We start from the raw sequence: 17490 nt of genomic DNA, 5'->3' as shown, positions 1-17490 counted from the left end.
ACACTTTTTTAGCGAGGAGACGAGGAGCGGGGAGCGAAGAGACAAGGAGACGAGGAGCGAGGAGACAAGGAGACGAGGAGTGAGCAGACGAGGAGACAAGGAGTGAGGAGACGAGGAGAGGGGAGCAAAGAGACGAGGAGACGAGGAGCGAGGAGACAAGGAGACGAGGAGTGAGCAGACGAGGAGACGAGGAGTGAGGAGACGAGGAGTGAGGAGACGAGGAGAGGGGAGCGAAGAGACGAGGAGACGAGGAGCGAGGAGACGAGGAGCGAGGAGACGAGGAGAGGGGAGCGAGGAGATGAGGAGCGGGGAGCGAGGAGACGAGATATATAGATCAGTGATATATAGATCAGTTATTAACCTGAGGGTGGAGCGATATATAGATCAGTAATATATAGATCAGTGATTTATAGATCAGTAATATATAGATCAGTTATTAACCTGAGGGTGGAGTGATATATAGATCAGTGATATATAGATCATTTATTAACCTGAGGGTGGAGTGATATATAGATCAGTGATATATAGATCAGTGATATATAGATCATTTATTAACCTGAGGGTGGAGTGATATATAGATCAGTGATATATAGATCAGTGATATATAGATCAGTAATAAACCTGAGGGTGGAGTGATATATAGATCAGTGATATATAGATCAGTTATTAACCTGAGGGTGGAGTGATATATAGATCAGTGATATATAGATCAGTTATTAACCTGAGGGTGGAGTGATATATAGATCAGTGATATATAGATCAGTTATTAACCTGAGGGTGGAGTGATATATAGATCAGTGATATATAGATCAGTAATAAACCTGAGGGTGGAGTGATATATAGATCAGTAATATATAGATCAGTGATTTATAGATCAGTAATATATAGATCAGTGATATATAGATCAGTTATTAACCTGAGGGTGGAGTGATATATAGATCAGTTATTAACCTGAGGGTGGAGTGATATATAGATCAGTGATATATAGATCAGTTATTAACCTGAGGGTGGAGTGATATGTAGATCAGTGATATATAGATCATTTATTAACCTGAGGGTGGAGTGATATATATAGATCAGTGATATATAGATCAGTAATAAACCTGAGGGTGGAGTGATATATAGATCAGTGATATATAGATCAGTAATAAACCCGAGGGTGGAGTGATATATAGATCAGTAATATATAGATCAGTGATATATAGATCAGAGATATATAGATCAGAGATATATAGATCAATAATATATAGATCAGTGATATATAGATCAGTTATTAACCTGAGGATGGAGTGATACATAGATCAGTGATATATAGATCAGTAATAAACCTGAGGGTGGAGTGATATATAGATCAGTTATATATAGATCAGAGATATATAGATCAATAATATATAGATCAGTGATATATAGATCAGTTATTAACCTGAGGATGGAGTGATACATAGATCAGTGATATATAGATCAGTTATTAACCTGAGGGTGGAGTGATATATAGATCAGTTATTTATAAATCAGTGATATATAGATCAGTTATTAACCTGAGGGTGGAGTGATATATATAGATCAGTGATATATAGATCAGTAATAAACCTGAGGGTGGAGTGATATATAGATCAGTGATATATAGATCAGTGATATATAGATCAGTAATAAACCTGAGGGTGGAGTGATACAAAGATCTACTTTCTGTCACAACTAAGAGACAAGTTTTTACATGGAACTTAAAAGTTCTTCATCGAGCCACATGCCAAGATAATTATACTCAATTACTCTCTCCATGTCTGAGCCATTTAAAGAAGATATGCGTACACTCTTGTAATCAATATTTTTGGCTCTCGAGAATAGCATACATTTTGTTTTAATCTCATGAAGTAGCAGTTTTTGGCTAATGAGATATTCTTGGACAGAATTAAAAGCAAGTTGCAAGTTCTTGATAGCTAACTGTACAGAATCTGCAGTACAATACAAAATAGTGTCGTCTGCATAGAGATGGGCATGACAATCATTCAAAGAGGAAACAATGTCATTAACAATGTCATTAACATTGCCAGAACACTGGTCACTTCCTGTCAGCACCTGTGCTCTGCTGTCAGCTGTTTGTTTTCCACAATTTCTCAGTTTGAAATCAATAAAGTAATTCTATTCTATTGCACTTCCTGTCTTTGTTTCTTCCTCTTTGGTGTTCTTTCTCTCTGATGTTTATCGCTTTGGATTATAGCGTCTGATAAATGAATCATAGAATTGTATTAATTTAATATTAACATCCTGACATCAGAACAGGCACACAGACTTTTTTATGTTTTTCTTAACTCAAAAACGTTTCTTTGTTCATGTTGGAGCCAAAATGTGTGTGTGTGTTTGTGTGTATGTGTCTGGGTGTATGTGTGTGTATGTGTGTGTGTGCCTGTCTATCTGTGTGTGTGTGTGTGTGTGTGTGTCTATCTGTGTGTGTGTGTGTGTGTGTCTATCTGTGTGTGTGTGTGTGTGTGTGTGTGTGTGTGTGTGTGTGCGTGTGCGTGTGCGTGTGTGTGTGCGTGTGTGTGTTTGTGTGTATGTCTGTTTTATTCCCTGCAGCTGTTTCTAATTGAACACCTGAGATCAGCTGCGCTGCAGGATGTCAGGGCTTGGAACACCTGAGACTCAACAGTCCCTGAAGGTGGTGAAGATGAAGATGATGATGGTGATGATGATGATGATGGTGATGGTGATGATGATGATGATGATGATGATGATGATGATGATGATGATGATGGTGGTGGTGATAATGAAGATGATGATGATGGTGGTGATAATGAAGATGAAGATGATGATGGTGATGATGATGATGATGATGGTGATGATGATGGTGATGATGATGATGATGATGATGGTGGTGATAATGAAGATGAAGATGATGATGGTGATGATGATGATGATGATGGTGATGATGATGGTGATGATGATGATGATGATGATGATGGTGGTGATAATGAAGATGATGGTGATGATGATGATGATGATGATGGTGATGATGATGATGATGGTGGTGATGATGGATATGGTGATGATGATGATGGTGATGATGGTGATGATGGTGATGATGGATATGGTGATGATGATGATGGTGATGATGGTGATGATGGTGATGATGATGATGATGGTGATGATGATGATGATGATGGTGATGATGATGGTGATGATGATGGTGATGGTGATGATGATGATGATGATGATGGTGGTGATAATGAAGATAAAGATGATGATGGTGATGATGATGATGATGATGGTGATGATGATGGTGATGGTGATGATGATGATGATGATGATGATGATGATGGTGGTGATAATGAAGATGAAGATGATGATGGTGATGATGATGATGATGATGGTGATGATGATGGTGATGATGATGATGATGATGGTGGTGATAATGAAGATGATGGTGATGATGATGATGATGATGATGGTGATGATGATGATGATGGTGATGGTGATGATGGTGGTGATAATGAAGATGAAGATGATGATGGTGATGATGATGATGGTGATGATGATGGTGATGATGATGATGATGATGGTGGTGATAATGAAGATGAAGATGATGATGGTGATGATGGTGATGATGATGATGGTGATGATGATGATGATGATGATGGTGGTGATAATGAAGATGATGGTGATGATGATGATGATGGTGATGGTGATGATGATAATGATGATGGTGGTGGTGATAATGAAGATGAAGATGATGATGGTGATGATGATGATGATGATGGTGATGATGATGATCATCTGGCAGGATAGTCATAGAAGATATATGAAGGCTCTACGTCACGCCCGAGCTGCCTACTACTCCTCTCTAATCGAGGAAAACAAAAGCAATCCTAGATACCTTTTCAGCACTGTAGCCAGGCTGACAGAGAGTCATGGCTCCATTGAGCCTTGTATTCCTTTAGCCCTCAGCAGTAATGACTTCCTGAGCTTTTTCAACAACAAAGTTCTAGACATCAGAGACAAAATTGGTAACCTCCTGCCCTTACCTGGTGCAGATACGTCTGATACGGCAGAGACAGTTCCAGGACCAGATATTAGTCTCGACTGTTTTCTCCAATCGACCTTTCAGAGCTATATTCCATTTTTTCTGCGTCGAAACCGTCAACCTGTATTTTGGACCCAATCCCAACCAGGCTGTTTAAGGAAGTCTTTCCCTTAGTTAGCAACTCTATATTAGATATGATCAATATGTCTTTACTGGCAGGCTATGTACCACAGGCATTTAAAGTAGCGGTAATCAAACCTCTACTTAAAAAGCCTACTCTAGATTCAGGAACTCTGGCTAACTACAGGCCTATATCCAACCTTCCTTTTATCTCAAAGATCCTGGAGAAGGTGGTAGCTAAACAGCTGTGTGACTTTCTCCATGACAACAGTTTATTTGAAGAGTTCCAGTCAGGATTTAGAGTCCACCATAGCACTGAGACTGCACTAGTTAGAGTTACAAACGATTTACTTCTAGCTTAAGACAGGGGACTTCTCTCTGTGCTCGTCTTGTTAGATCTTAGTGCTGCTTTTGACACCATTGACCATCAGATCCTGTTGTACAGACTGGAGCATTTGCTTGGAATTACAGGGACTGCTTTAAGTTGGTTTGAATCCTACTTATCAGACCGATCTCAGTTTGTACATGTTAATGATGAGTCCTCTATGCACACTAACGTTTGCCATGGAGTCCCACAAGGTTCTGCTATGCAGATGATACTCAGCTTTATGTATCAATGAAGCCCGATGGTACCAGTCAGTTATGTCAGCTAGAAACGTGCCTTAAGGACGTTAGGACCTGGATGACCAGAAATGTTTTGCTACTTAACTCAGACAAGACTGAAGTTATTGTGCTAGGCCCTAAGAACCTCAGAGAGACTTTTTCTAGTGATGTGACTGTCCTTAATGACATCAGCCTGGCATCTAGCACCACTGTTAGGAATCTAGGAGTTCTTTTTGATCAAGATATGTCTTTTAGCTCTCACATCAGTCAAGTTTCAAGAACAGCCTACTTTCACCTTCGTAATATATCCAAGATCAGGAATATCCTGTCGCAAAGTGATGCAGAAAAACTAGTTCATGCATTTGTTACCTCCAAACTGAATTATTGTAACTCTCTTTTGTCAGGGTGCTCTGGCAAATCTCTAAAGACTCTTCAACTGGTCCAGAATGCTGCAGCTCGTGTACTGACCAGAACCAGGAAATGGGACCACATCACTCCTGTCCTGGCTTCTCTGCACTGGCTCCCTATACAGTCTAGAATAGAATTCAAGATCCTTCTTCTCACTTACAAAGCTCTAAATGGCCAGGCACCATCTTACCTGAAGGAGCTACTAGTGCCGTACTGTCCCTCGAGAGCGTTGCGGTCCCGGAGTGCAGGCCTGCTGGTGGTACCTACAGTCTCCAAGTGTACTATGGGGGGTAAAGCCTTCAGTTATCGGGCTCCTCTCCTCCGGGAGGCAGACACAGTCTGTATTTTTAAGAATAGACTTAAAACTTTCCTTTTTGATAAATCTTATAGTTAGGGCTGGTGCTGGTGTAGACCAGCTCTTAGTTATGCTGCTATAGGCTTAGACTACCGGGGGAACTGGCACCCTGAGCTCCTCTCTCTCTCTCTGCATATACAGTACATCATATTACTGCATGTATCTATCTGTAAATCTCAGTCACTAACCACCTACTTTCCTGGGAGCTCTTGAGCTCTCCTAGGCTCCTCAAGATCGTCGGTTGACGGCCTGCCAGAACAACCCCCACCACGATGATGGTGGTGGTGATGATGATGATGATGGTGGTGATGATGGTGATGATGATGGTGATGATGGTGATGATGATGATGGTGATGATGATGATGATGATGATGATGATGATGATGATGATGATGATGGTGATGATGATGGTGATGATGATGGTAGTGATCGTAGACTCATGATCAGACTCTGGGAGAATATCATTAAAATAGATCTCTTATCAGGTTTAAAACTGTACACGCGGTGTTTCTGAGTCCTGAAGGAATGTTAATATGGAACAGATTCTTCTTTTTTCTGCTCGGTGAAGCAGATGTTTACGCTTCATGTCTGTTTCCTTCAGTAGGACACACTGCAGTGACCTACTCTAAAAAGTACCTGAAGGCATCATGTGGGACCCAGCTGTGGGACTAAAGCTCACGTTCGACACTCTGTATATATCAGGGATCTTTTCATGGATAGAATATCTCATCAGATTCTTACAGTTATAATGTCAACATGTTTTTCATCCATGTGTTTAGTGTGTTTAATTTCATCTGGTTATCAGAGCAGCCTGTCAGACAGGTTAGGGTTGGGGTGTAATCGAGTTTCATTAATCCATTTCTATCAAGTTTTTTCAAATGTATTTTTATTTATTTGTAAGTTTATATCATTCATCGACCAAACAAAACAGTTAAACACAATCAAGTCTTGAAGAAAATAAGCAGAAAGGAATAATCTTAATTAAAAGACATTCATTAACAAACCACATCTTTCAAAATCAATTCAAAATAAAATGGCTACAGGCAATCACAGCCACGAGTAGGTCCTCAGTAACACTTAATCTTTTATTCAAAGTTGATCACAAATTTATTTTAATGTCACAACAAAACTGAACAGAACAAAAAACCTCATGAACACAATTAAATCAGGAGAGACTTTATTAAGAATGAACAATTATCTATTCAACAATTTAGGAAATAAATGTGAAAAGTCTTTGGGGATTAGACTCCATCATGACAATTTCATGTACTCGGGGGGGGGGGGGGTTAACAAGGCGGACAACAGGATATGATACTCCCCCCTTATGGAGTCCAGACCCTGGTGGTGGTGATAGAAGAATGCAGGATGTGATGAGGAGTGGGTTTCTGAGGCTGCATCTGAACTCTGCTGAGCTGGACTGGAGGTGACAGGGGCGGAGGAAGGTCACAGCAATCACACTGAAATCCCAAACTGACTGCTGAAGAGAGGGAACAAGTTTTAAAATTTGACTGTGGCAGGATGAGTGGTGGAGAGAGATTGTGGCAGACCAACACACCAAAAACCAACACACCAAAAACCAACACACCAAAAACCAACACACCAAAAACCAACACACCAACACACCAACACACCAACACACCAAGAAACCAACACACCAACACACCAACACACCAACACACCAAGAAACCAAGAAACCAACACACCAACACACCAAGAAACCAACACACCAACACACCAAAAAACCAAGAAACCAACACACCAACACACTAACAAACCAAGAAACCAACACACCAACACACCAAGAAACCAAGAAACCAACACACCAACACACCAACACACCAACACACCAAGAACCCAACACACCAACACAGTAACAAACCAAGAAACCAACACACCAACACAGTAACAAACCAAGAAACCAAGAAACCAACACATCAACACACCAAGAAACCGAGAAACCAACACACCAACACACCAACACACCAAGAACCCAACACACCAACACACCAACACACCAACACACCAAGAAACCAACACACCAACACACCAAGAACCCAACACACCAACACACCAAGAAACCAACACACCAGCACACCAAGAAACCAAGAAACCAACACACCAAGAAACCAACACATCAACACACCAACACACCAAGAAACCAAGAAACCAACACACCAACACACCAAGAAACCAAGAAACCAACACACTAACAAACCAAGAAACCAACACACCAACACACCAACACACTAACAAACCAAGAAACCATTACACCAACACAGTAACAAACCAAGAAACCAAGAAACCAACATATCAACAAACCAAGAAACCAAGAAACCAACACACCAACACACCAAGAAACCAAGAAACCAACACACCAAGAAACCAACACACCAACACACCAAGAAACCAACACACCAACACACCAAGAAACCAAGAAACCAACACACCAAGAAACCAACACACCAACACACCAAGAAACCAAGAAACCAACACACCAAGAAACCAACACATCAACACACCAACACACCAAGAAACCAAGAAACCAACACACCAACACACCAAGAAACCAAGAAACCAACACACTAACAAACCAAGAAACCAACACACCAACACACCAACACACTAACAAACCAAGAAACCATTACACCAACACAGTAACAAACCAAGAAACCAAGAAACCAACATATCAACAAACCAAGAAACCAAGAAACCAACACACCAACACACCAAGAAACCAAGAAACCAACACACCAAGAAACCAACACACCAACACACCAAGAAACCAACACACCAACACACCAAGAAACCAAGAAACCAACACACCAAGAAACCAACACACCAACACACCAAGAAACCAAGAAACCAACACATCAAGAAACCCACACACCAGGAAACCAAGAAACCAACACACCAAGAAACCCACGCACCATCACACCAACACACTATCACACCAACACACCATCACACCAACACACTATCACACCAAGAAACCAACACACCAAGAAACCATCACACCAAGAAACCCACACACTATCACACCAACACACCATCACACCAACACACTATCACACCAAGAAACCAACACACCAAGAAACCAACACACCAAGAAACCCACACACTATCACACCAACACACCAACACACCATCACACCAACACACCATTACAACCAAAACACCAACACATTTCTAAATGTCACATGAAGCTCTGAAAATATGATTACAACGGGTTTTATAAATAACCCCACCCCCCACCTCCACCACCACTACCTCAGTGGGGTCTTTGTAACAGAGGGACAAGTGAGCGATGTAGCTTAGAGGGAGAGAGATAGAAAGTGTCAGACAGGATGTGTCTCTGTCAGAGCTGCTGCTGGAGCTCACTTTCCTCTTACAAATTATTATTCAGGATCATCAGCTAATAACTAACTAATCATCAGACCTCAATAAACACAGGACTCCAACACCTGCATGTGGACGGTAAGACTGTTTGTTTAAATTTTAGGGTTAGGTTTGGTGAGGGGTTAGGGTTAGCAAACCAAATTCCAGTGAAATAATCACAGATTTTAGCCATGCATGTTTCAGAATGTGTAACTGAAGCAGCTTTAACAGGATCAACTGGAGGTTTAGCATCAAATTACATGTGTGTGTGTAAAATCTTCTGATGACGATGTATGAATTGTCACATTCAGGGCGGAGAGTTGTAGGATTCAGAAAGTACGACTTCTCAAAGCTTCTGAGGGATAATGAATAGAATATTTATGACCTGTGACAGTTTTCTAAAAATGAGATGATTCATCTGATATGGTTTTGATTCATAATTTACGATTTAAATATATTGTAATTGACTTACTTTTTAGATGGAAATATCTCCTCTCCTTCTAATCCCTCTGATTAGATCAAAGAGATTCTGCAATATATCAAGCTGGAGACCATAGGATACTGTCCTTAAGGGTCTGTCCTGACATTTCACACAACCTGGCAGCCTTTTCAGACATGTGTTGAATAGATGAGTCAGAGCCTGTCGTCCAATGAATCTGTGTGTCGGTAGATAACAGTGTCGGACAATTGATGCTAACTTTGCATGGCATGTCTGTTGGGTGGGTATAATATGGTACTATGTTTTGTATGTTTTTGTACAAGGTGAAAACCAGAAATGAAGACACGTTGATTCACATGTTCTTAAAAAAGGAGGCTTTTAATGATTATAAGAATAAAGATTCAAGTCCTGAATTAAAAACATATGACTCAAAAACAAGGTTGTAAGCACCATAATATTCAAAACCATTATTGTTATTATTGTTATTAGTTTATTTTTTTTGTCTGTGTCTCTGAAAGGATCAACACTTCTCCATCATCACCTCTTCCTACAACAAATCAGGCCAGTTTCAATCGTCAAGTTGGACAGTCTTACATTTTGTCTGACATTTGTCTCTTAACTGGAAATTTTGACTTCTCTTTATTTTACAATCTGTTTTTTTTTCTTTTTTAGATACTCTGATGTGTCTTTATTGGACAGTCTGATGTCTCGTTATTGGACAGTCTGTTTCTCTTTATTGGACAGTCTGTTGTCTCTTTATTGGACAGTCTGATGTCTCGTTATTGGACAGTCTGATGTCTTGTTATTGGACAGTCTGTTGTGTCTTTATTGGACAGTCTGATGTCTCTTCATTGGACAGTCTGATGTCTCTTCATTGGACAGTCTGATGTCTCCTCATTGGACAGTCTGATGTCTCTTCATTGGACAGTCTGATGTCTTGTTATTGGACAGTCTGTTGTGTCTTTATTGGACAGTCTGATGTCTCTTCATTGGACAGTCTGATGTCTCTTCATTGGACAGTCTGATGTCTCTTTATTGGACAGTCTGATGTCTCCTCATTGGACAGTCTGATGTCTCTTTATTGGACAGTCTGATGTCTCTTCATTGGACAGTCTGATGTCTCGTTATTGGACAGTCTGATGTCTCTTCATTGGACAGTCTGATGTCTCTTTATTGGACAGTCTGATGTCTCTTTATTGGACAATCTGTTGTATCTTTATTGGACAATCTTTTGTCTCTTTATTGGACAGTCTGTTGTCTCTTTATTGGACAGTCTGATGTCTCTTTATTGGACAGTCTGATATCTCTTTATTGGACAGTCTTTTGTCTCTTTATTGGACAGTCTGATGTCTCTTCATTGGACAGTCTGATGTCTCTTTATTGGACAGTCTGATATCTCTTTATTGGACAATCTGTTGTATCTTTATTGGACAGTCTTTTGTCTCTTTATTGGACAATCTGTTGTCTCTTTATTGGACAGTCTGATATCTCTTTATTGGACAGTCTGTTGTCTCTTTATTGGACAGTCTGATGTCTCTTCATCGGACAGTCTGATGTCTCTTCATTGGACAGTCTGTTGTATCTTTATTGGACAGTCTGTTGTCTCTTTATTGGACAGTCTGATGTCTCTTTATTGGACAGTCTGATGTCTCTTTATTGGACAGTCTGATGTGTTTCTATTGGACAGTCTGTTGTCTCTTTATTGGACAGTCTGATGTCTCTTTATTGGACAGTCTGATGTCTATTTATTGGACAGTCTGATGTCTCTTTATTGGACAGCCTGTAGTCTATTTATTGGACAGTCTGATGTCTCTTTATTGGACAGCCTGTAGTCTCTTTATTGGACAGATTTTTTGTAGGCGCTTTGTTTTACATCTCTTTGTTGGACTGTTGGACATCTTCTAGTTGCAGTGTGTCTACTCAGAGATGAACAGTCACTTTCTTCAGAGCGCGCTCATTGTGTTTTTCCTGTTGCTGTGGGAGGAGTCAGGCTGTAAGGCATTGTCACTGAAGCCCTTCCTCCTGCATAAGATATCAGGAGAAAGGGGAGGTGATGTGGGAGGAGCACGAGGTGCTGAAGGACAAGTAAGAGGAATCAACTCCCCCCACAGGAGGAAAAGGAGCTGGGTGTGGAACCAGTTCTTCATCCTGGAGGAGTATACTGGAGATGAGCCGCTGTACGTTGGAAAGGTATTAGTACCTGATGGTTCTTTATCTTCATTACTAAATCAAAGATCCACAAATTGTCAATATTCAAAACAATCAGAACAGAGAGGAAGTCCTGGTTTTGACTTTTCACTCTGAGAACAGGAAGGTAGGTGGTCTCTGCTGGGTTACCTTGTTTTGTTTGCTGGTTTGACTTCTTGTCTCTTGTCCCTGCAGCTCCACTCGGATGTGGATAAAGGGGACGGTCAGGTGAGGTACTTCCTGAGTGGTGAAGGAGCAATGTCCATCTTCACCATTGATGAAAACACTGGGGATATTCACGCCACCAAGAGGCTGGATCGGGAACAGCAAGCATACTTCACCTTGAGAGCTCAGGCTAGAGACAGAAACACCAACCTGCTGGTTGAACCCGAGTCTCTGTTCATCATCAAAGTCCAGGACATCAATGACAACGAGCCAAAGTTCCTGGACGGACCGTACACAGCCAGGGTACCGGAGAGGTGTCCTGTAGGTGAGTCTGAATATCTGCAAACAATCAAGGTATGACATCGAGTCAAAGCTTCCTTCAAAACATTAAGGACATCATTATTCAAGTATGTTGCCTTAATATTTCAAGGTTCTTTTTCAACTTTTCATTCAAATAAAGTGAGAAGACTTGTAGTGAGAAAAAACTTAGAGAATCATTGATTTTCTGTTTCTATACAAATACACTTTCTATACATACTTTTGATATAATATATATATTTTATATATATTAATATATTTAATATATATACAGTCTGCTAATGAGAACATGGGCTGTAACATGACTAAATGTAAATATTGGTGTCAAAGAGACTCTTTATGTGAAGGGTTAAATGTGCCAGCCAGGGCTGAACAGCAGAGAGCCATCATAACCTCCCCAGTGTGTTGAATAAAGGTTTACCTTGAATCATGCAGGTGTTTCTCCTGTATAGGTACGTCTGTGATGACAGTTGTGGCGACAGACGATGACGATCCAACTTATGGAAACTCTGCCGGACTAGTTTACAGCCTCCTGCAAGGTCAGCCATTCTTCTCTGTGGAGCCAAAGACCGGTGAGAGCACACCTGAGCACATCTGAACAAAACCTGAACCAGACGCCTCAGTACTCCTGAACATAACCTGAACATGACACCTGAACACAACCTGAACATAACACCTGAACACAACCTGAACACAACCTGAACACAACACCTGAACACAACCTGAACACAACCTGAACACAACACCTGAACACAACCTGAACATAACACCTGAACACAACCTGAACACAACCTGAACACAACCTGAACACAACATGAACACAACACCTGAACACAACCTGAACACAACCTGAACATAACACCTGAACACAACCTGAACACAACCTGAACACAACATGAACACAACATGAACACAACACCTGAACACAACCTGAACACAACCTGAACATAACACCTGAACACAACCTGAACACAACATGAACACAACATGAACACAACATGAACACAACACCTGAACACAACCTGAACACAACCTGAACACAACATGAACACAACACCTGAACACAACACCTGAACACAACCTGAACATAACACCTGAACACAACCTGAACACAACCTGAACACAACATGAACACAACATGAACACAACATGAACATAACACCTGAACACAACATGAACATAACACCTGAACACAACATGAACACAACATGAACATAACACCTGAACACAACCTGAACACAACCTGAACATAACCTGAACACAACCTGAACACAACCTGAACATAACACCTGAACACAACCTGAACATAACACCTGAACACAACATGAACACAACATGAACACAACCTGAACACAACCTGAACATGACACCTGAACACAACATGAACATAACATGAACCTGAACACAACCTGAACATGACACCTGAACACAACATGAACATAACACTTGAACACAACCTGAACACAACATGAACATAACATGAACCTGAACACAACATGAACATAACACTTGAACACAACCTGAACACAACCTGAACATGACACCTGAACACAACCTGAACATAACTCCTGAACACAACCTGAACACAACCTGAACACAACCTGAATACAACACCTGAACACACCCTGAACACAACACCTGAACACAACCTGAACATAACACTTGAACACAACCTGAACACAACATGAACACAACATGAACCTGAACACAACCTGAACACAACCTGAACACAACCTGAACATGACACCTGAACACAACATGAACATAACACTTGAACACAACCTGAACACAACATGAACATAACATGAACCTGAACACAACCTGAACACAACCTGAACACAACCTGAACATGACACCTGAACACAACATGAACATAACACCTGAACACAACCTGAACACAACCTGAACACAACCTGAACACAACCTGAACACAACATGAACACAACATGAACACAACACCTGAACACAACCTGAACACAACATGAACATAACATGAACATAACACCTGAACACAACCTGAACACAACATGAACATAACATGAACCTGAACATAACCTGAACACAACCTGAACATAACCTGAACACAACCTGAACACAACACCTGAACACAACCTGAACATGACACCTGAACACAACCTGAACATAACACCTGAACACAACCTGAATACAACCTGAACACACCCTGAACATAACACCTGAACACAACCTGAACACAACCTGAACACAACCTGAATACAACCTGAACACAACACCTGAACACAACACCTGAACACAACACCTGAACACAACACCTGAACACAACCTGAACACAACACCTGAACACAACCTGAACACGACACCTGAACAAAACCTGAACATGACACCTGAACACAACCTGAACACAACACCTGAACACGACACCTGAACACAACCGGAACACAACCTGAACACGACACCTGAACATGACACCTGAACACAACCTGAACACAACCAGAACACAACCTGAACACAACACCTGAACACAACCTGAACACAACCTGAACACAACACCTGAACACAACCTGAACACAACCTGAACACAACCTGAACACAACCTGAACACAACATGAACACAACACCTGAACACAACCTGAACACAACACCTGAACACAACCTGAACATGACACCTGAACACAACTTGAACACAACCTGAACACAACATGAACACAACCTGAACACAACATGAACACAACCTGAACACAACACCTGAACACAACCTGAACATGACACCTGAACACAACCTGAACACAACCTGAACACGACCTGAATACAACACCTGAACGTAACCTGTACACAACCTGAACACAACATGAACACAACCTGTACACAACCTGAACATAACCTGAACACGACACCTGAACACAACCTGAACACAACCTGAACACGACACTTGAACACAACCTGAACACAACCTGAACACAACCTGAACACAACCTGAACACAACCTGAACACATGAAGCAGACTCATGATGAATAGGCAGAAACCTGGATCAGAACCAGACTCATGATGAACAGACAGAAACCTGGATCAGAACCAGACTCATGATGAACAGGCAGAAACCTGGATCAGAACCAGACTCATGATGAACAGGCAAAAACCTGGATCAGATCCAGACTCATGATGAACAGACAGAAACCTGGATCAGAACCAGACTCATGTTGAACAGGCAGAAACCTGGATCAGAACCAGACTCATGATGAACAGACAGAAACCTGGATCAGAACCAGACTCATGTTGAACAGGCAGAAACCTGGATCAGATCCAGATCCAGATTGAATAGACAGATATCTGCCAAAATTGTGTTGGGTTGTGAGGGCATATAGGGAGGCATAGAGGACTCATAATTGACATGTACAAACTGATATTGATCTGAGAAATAGTTTTCAAACAAATTTAAATATGTTCTTGTAATCCTAAGTAATTATACTAGTCTGTTACCACTGTTTGTACAGTTTATAACGACAGAAATATTCCATCATGCAGGGCTATCTCACGGAGTCAAGTGCTATAAGTTTAAAGGTCCCATATTATGCTTTTTCTGGTTTTATATGCTCTTTAGTGTGTTTTCCATGTATCCTGTGCATGTTTAGGCACATCTATGTGAAAAAATTCTGCGGAAAACGCAGGTCTGCGGAAACGCAGCTTCTCCTATGTCCTCCTTTTAGCTGTAGCATTAGCTGCATGTAACGCTCGGTTCTAGCCCCCCTCGATAAAAATGTGTCAGTCCGACGTCATTGTCAGTGTGAGATCACTGATCTAAGCCCATTGGCTTGTTGTGGCAAGCCCTGCAGCTCATGTTGCACGCCCATTAACTTCTGTAGCACGCCCACGATATGCCATAGCCTGCGGTAGCACAGTAGTGCTAAGGTGCTAATGTTTATGCTCCCCTTGGACGGAGCCAGTGGCTGCATTCCCAATATGGTAAAAGAGGCGGGACATTTCCGAGAACCGTGCTGAGCAACTGACCAATAAGGACAGAGCGGATCGGCAGACCAATCAGAGCAGACTTGGCCCACGTGGGGTCTAACAGTGTGGACTCAGCAGAGCGTAGCTGACGGACTCAGAGTGTAGAGGGAGCAAGGAGGAGCAGTACATGAAAACAGACACTTTTTTATAACTTTATCTATTGTGAATGTACAAAAGTAGGTACATAGATTAAATATACGAACCCCAAAAAGGGCAGAATATGGGCTCTTTAACATGAGGTAATCTGAGGCCTGTTGTGTCACTTTACTGGAATGTTGCATACTGATGGCATTATTTTTAGATGTCATTTATCGACTGTGGTTTGAACGTTCCTCTTGAACTTGACTCTCACCTGTCCTGCAGGTGTGGTGCGGACGGCTCTTCCTGACATGGATCGGGAGATACGTGAAAGCTACCTACTGGTCGTCCAGGCCAAGGACATGATTGGTCAGATGGGGGGTCTGTCAGGTACTACTTCTGTCACTGTGATGCTGACTGATGTCAACGACAACCCGCCTCGTTTCCCCCGCAGTGAGTCTGACCTCTGAACTGTAGATATGATATCATTGAAACACTGTTTCACTGTGTTTGTACCTGTGTGTACCTGTGTCTCTCCAGAGAGTTACCAGTTCAGTGTTCCAGAGTCTGCCATGGTTTCCACAGTGGTTGCTAAGATCAAAGCTCTGGATCTGGATATTGGTCTAAACTCTGAGATGGACTACCGAGTTCTGGATGGAGATGGACTGGGAACCTTCCGGGTCATCACTGACCCAAATACACAGGAAGGCCTGGTGACTCTACAAAAGGTACAGGTCGCTTACTAGGCAGGAATAGTCAAACTACAATTTGTAATGGGCACATTATAGTGTAACTGCTTTCCATTCTGAAGATTCTCATTTTCTTGAACCATATACTGGTTTTCTTGTATCATAAATTGGTTTTCTTTTGTCATAAATTGGTTTTATTGTATCATATATTGGTTTTCTTGAGTCATAAATTGGTTTTCTTGTATCATAAATTTGTTTTCTTTAATAATAAATTGGTTTTCTTGTATCATAAATTGGTTTTATTGTATCATAAATTGGTTTTCTTTAATAATAAATTGGTTTTCTTGTATCATAAATTGGTTTTCTTGTATCATAAATTGGTTTTCTTGTGTCATAAATTGGTTTTCTTGTATCATAAATTGGTTTTCTTGTGTCATAAATTGCTTTTATTGTATCATAAATTGGTTTTCTTTTGTCATAAATTGATTTTCTTGTGTCATTACTTTGTTCTCTTGAACCATAAATTGGTTTTCTTGTGTCATAAATTGGTTTTCTTGTGTCATAAATTGGTTTCTTGTGTCATAAATAGGTTTTCTTGAACCATAAATTGGTTTTCTTGTGTCATAAATAGGTTTTCTTGTGTCATATAATGGTGGAGGGTTATTGCTATCACAGACTTGTCATGTCTTTATGGATACATTTTATTCTTTTGTTTAGGTTTGAGTTTCTGACTTCTCTCTGGTCCATAAA

General features: G+C 40.9%; 2 protein-coding genes across 2 annotated transcripts in view; both read left to right on the top strand.

The window, feature by feature from the left end:
* Positions 1-17490, top strand: part of LOC132979657 (ubiquitin-conjugating enzyme E2 variant 3-like) — a 138264-nt gene that overhangs the window by 65754 nt on the left and 55020 nt on the right. The window lies entirely within an intron of this gene.
* Positions 10878-17490, top strand: part of LOC132979649 (cadherin-7-like) — a 14863-nt gene continuing 8250 nt past the window's right edge. Inside the window, exons 1-5 of the mRNA XM_061045547.1 lie at positions 10878-11508; positions 11701-11995; positions 12441-12560; positions 16337-16504; positions 16592-16779. Of these exons, the coding sequence (XP_060901530.1) occupies positions 11245-11508; positions 11701-11995; positions 12441-12560; positions 16337-16504; positions 16592-16779 (1035 nt within the window). The 5' untranslated portion in view covers positions 10878-11244. The remainder of the gene's footprint in view (positions 11509-11700; positions 11996-12440; positions 12561-16336; positions 16505-16591; positions 16780-17490) is intronic.

The sequence above is a fragment of the Labrus mixtus genome, chromosome 8 (assembly GCF_963584025.1).
Source record: "Labrus mixtus chromosome 8, fLabMix1.1, whole genome shotgun sequence".
Classification (NCBI taxonomy): Eukaryota; Metazoa; Chordata; class Actinopteri; order Labriformes; family Labridae; genus Labrus; species Labrus mixtus.
Note: the sequence above shows the minus strand (reverse complement) of the source record. Positions and strands in the feature narration are given on the sequence as shown.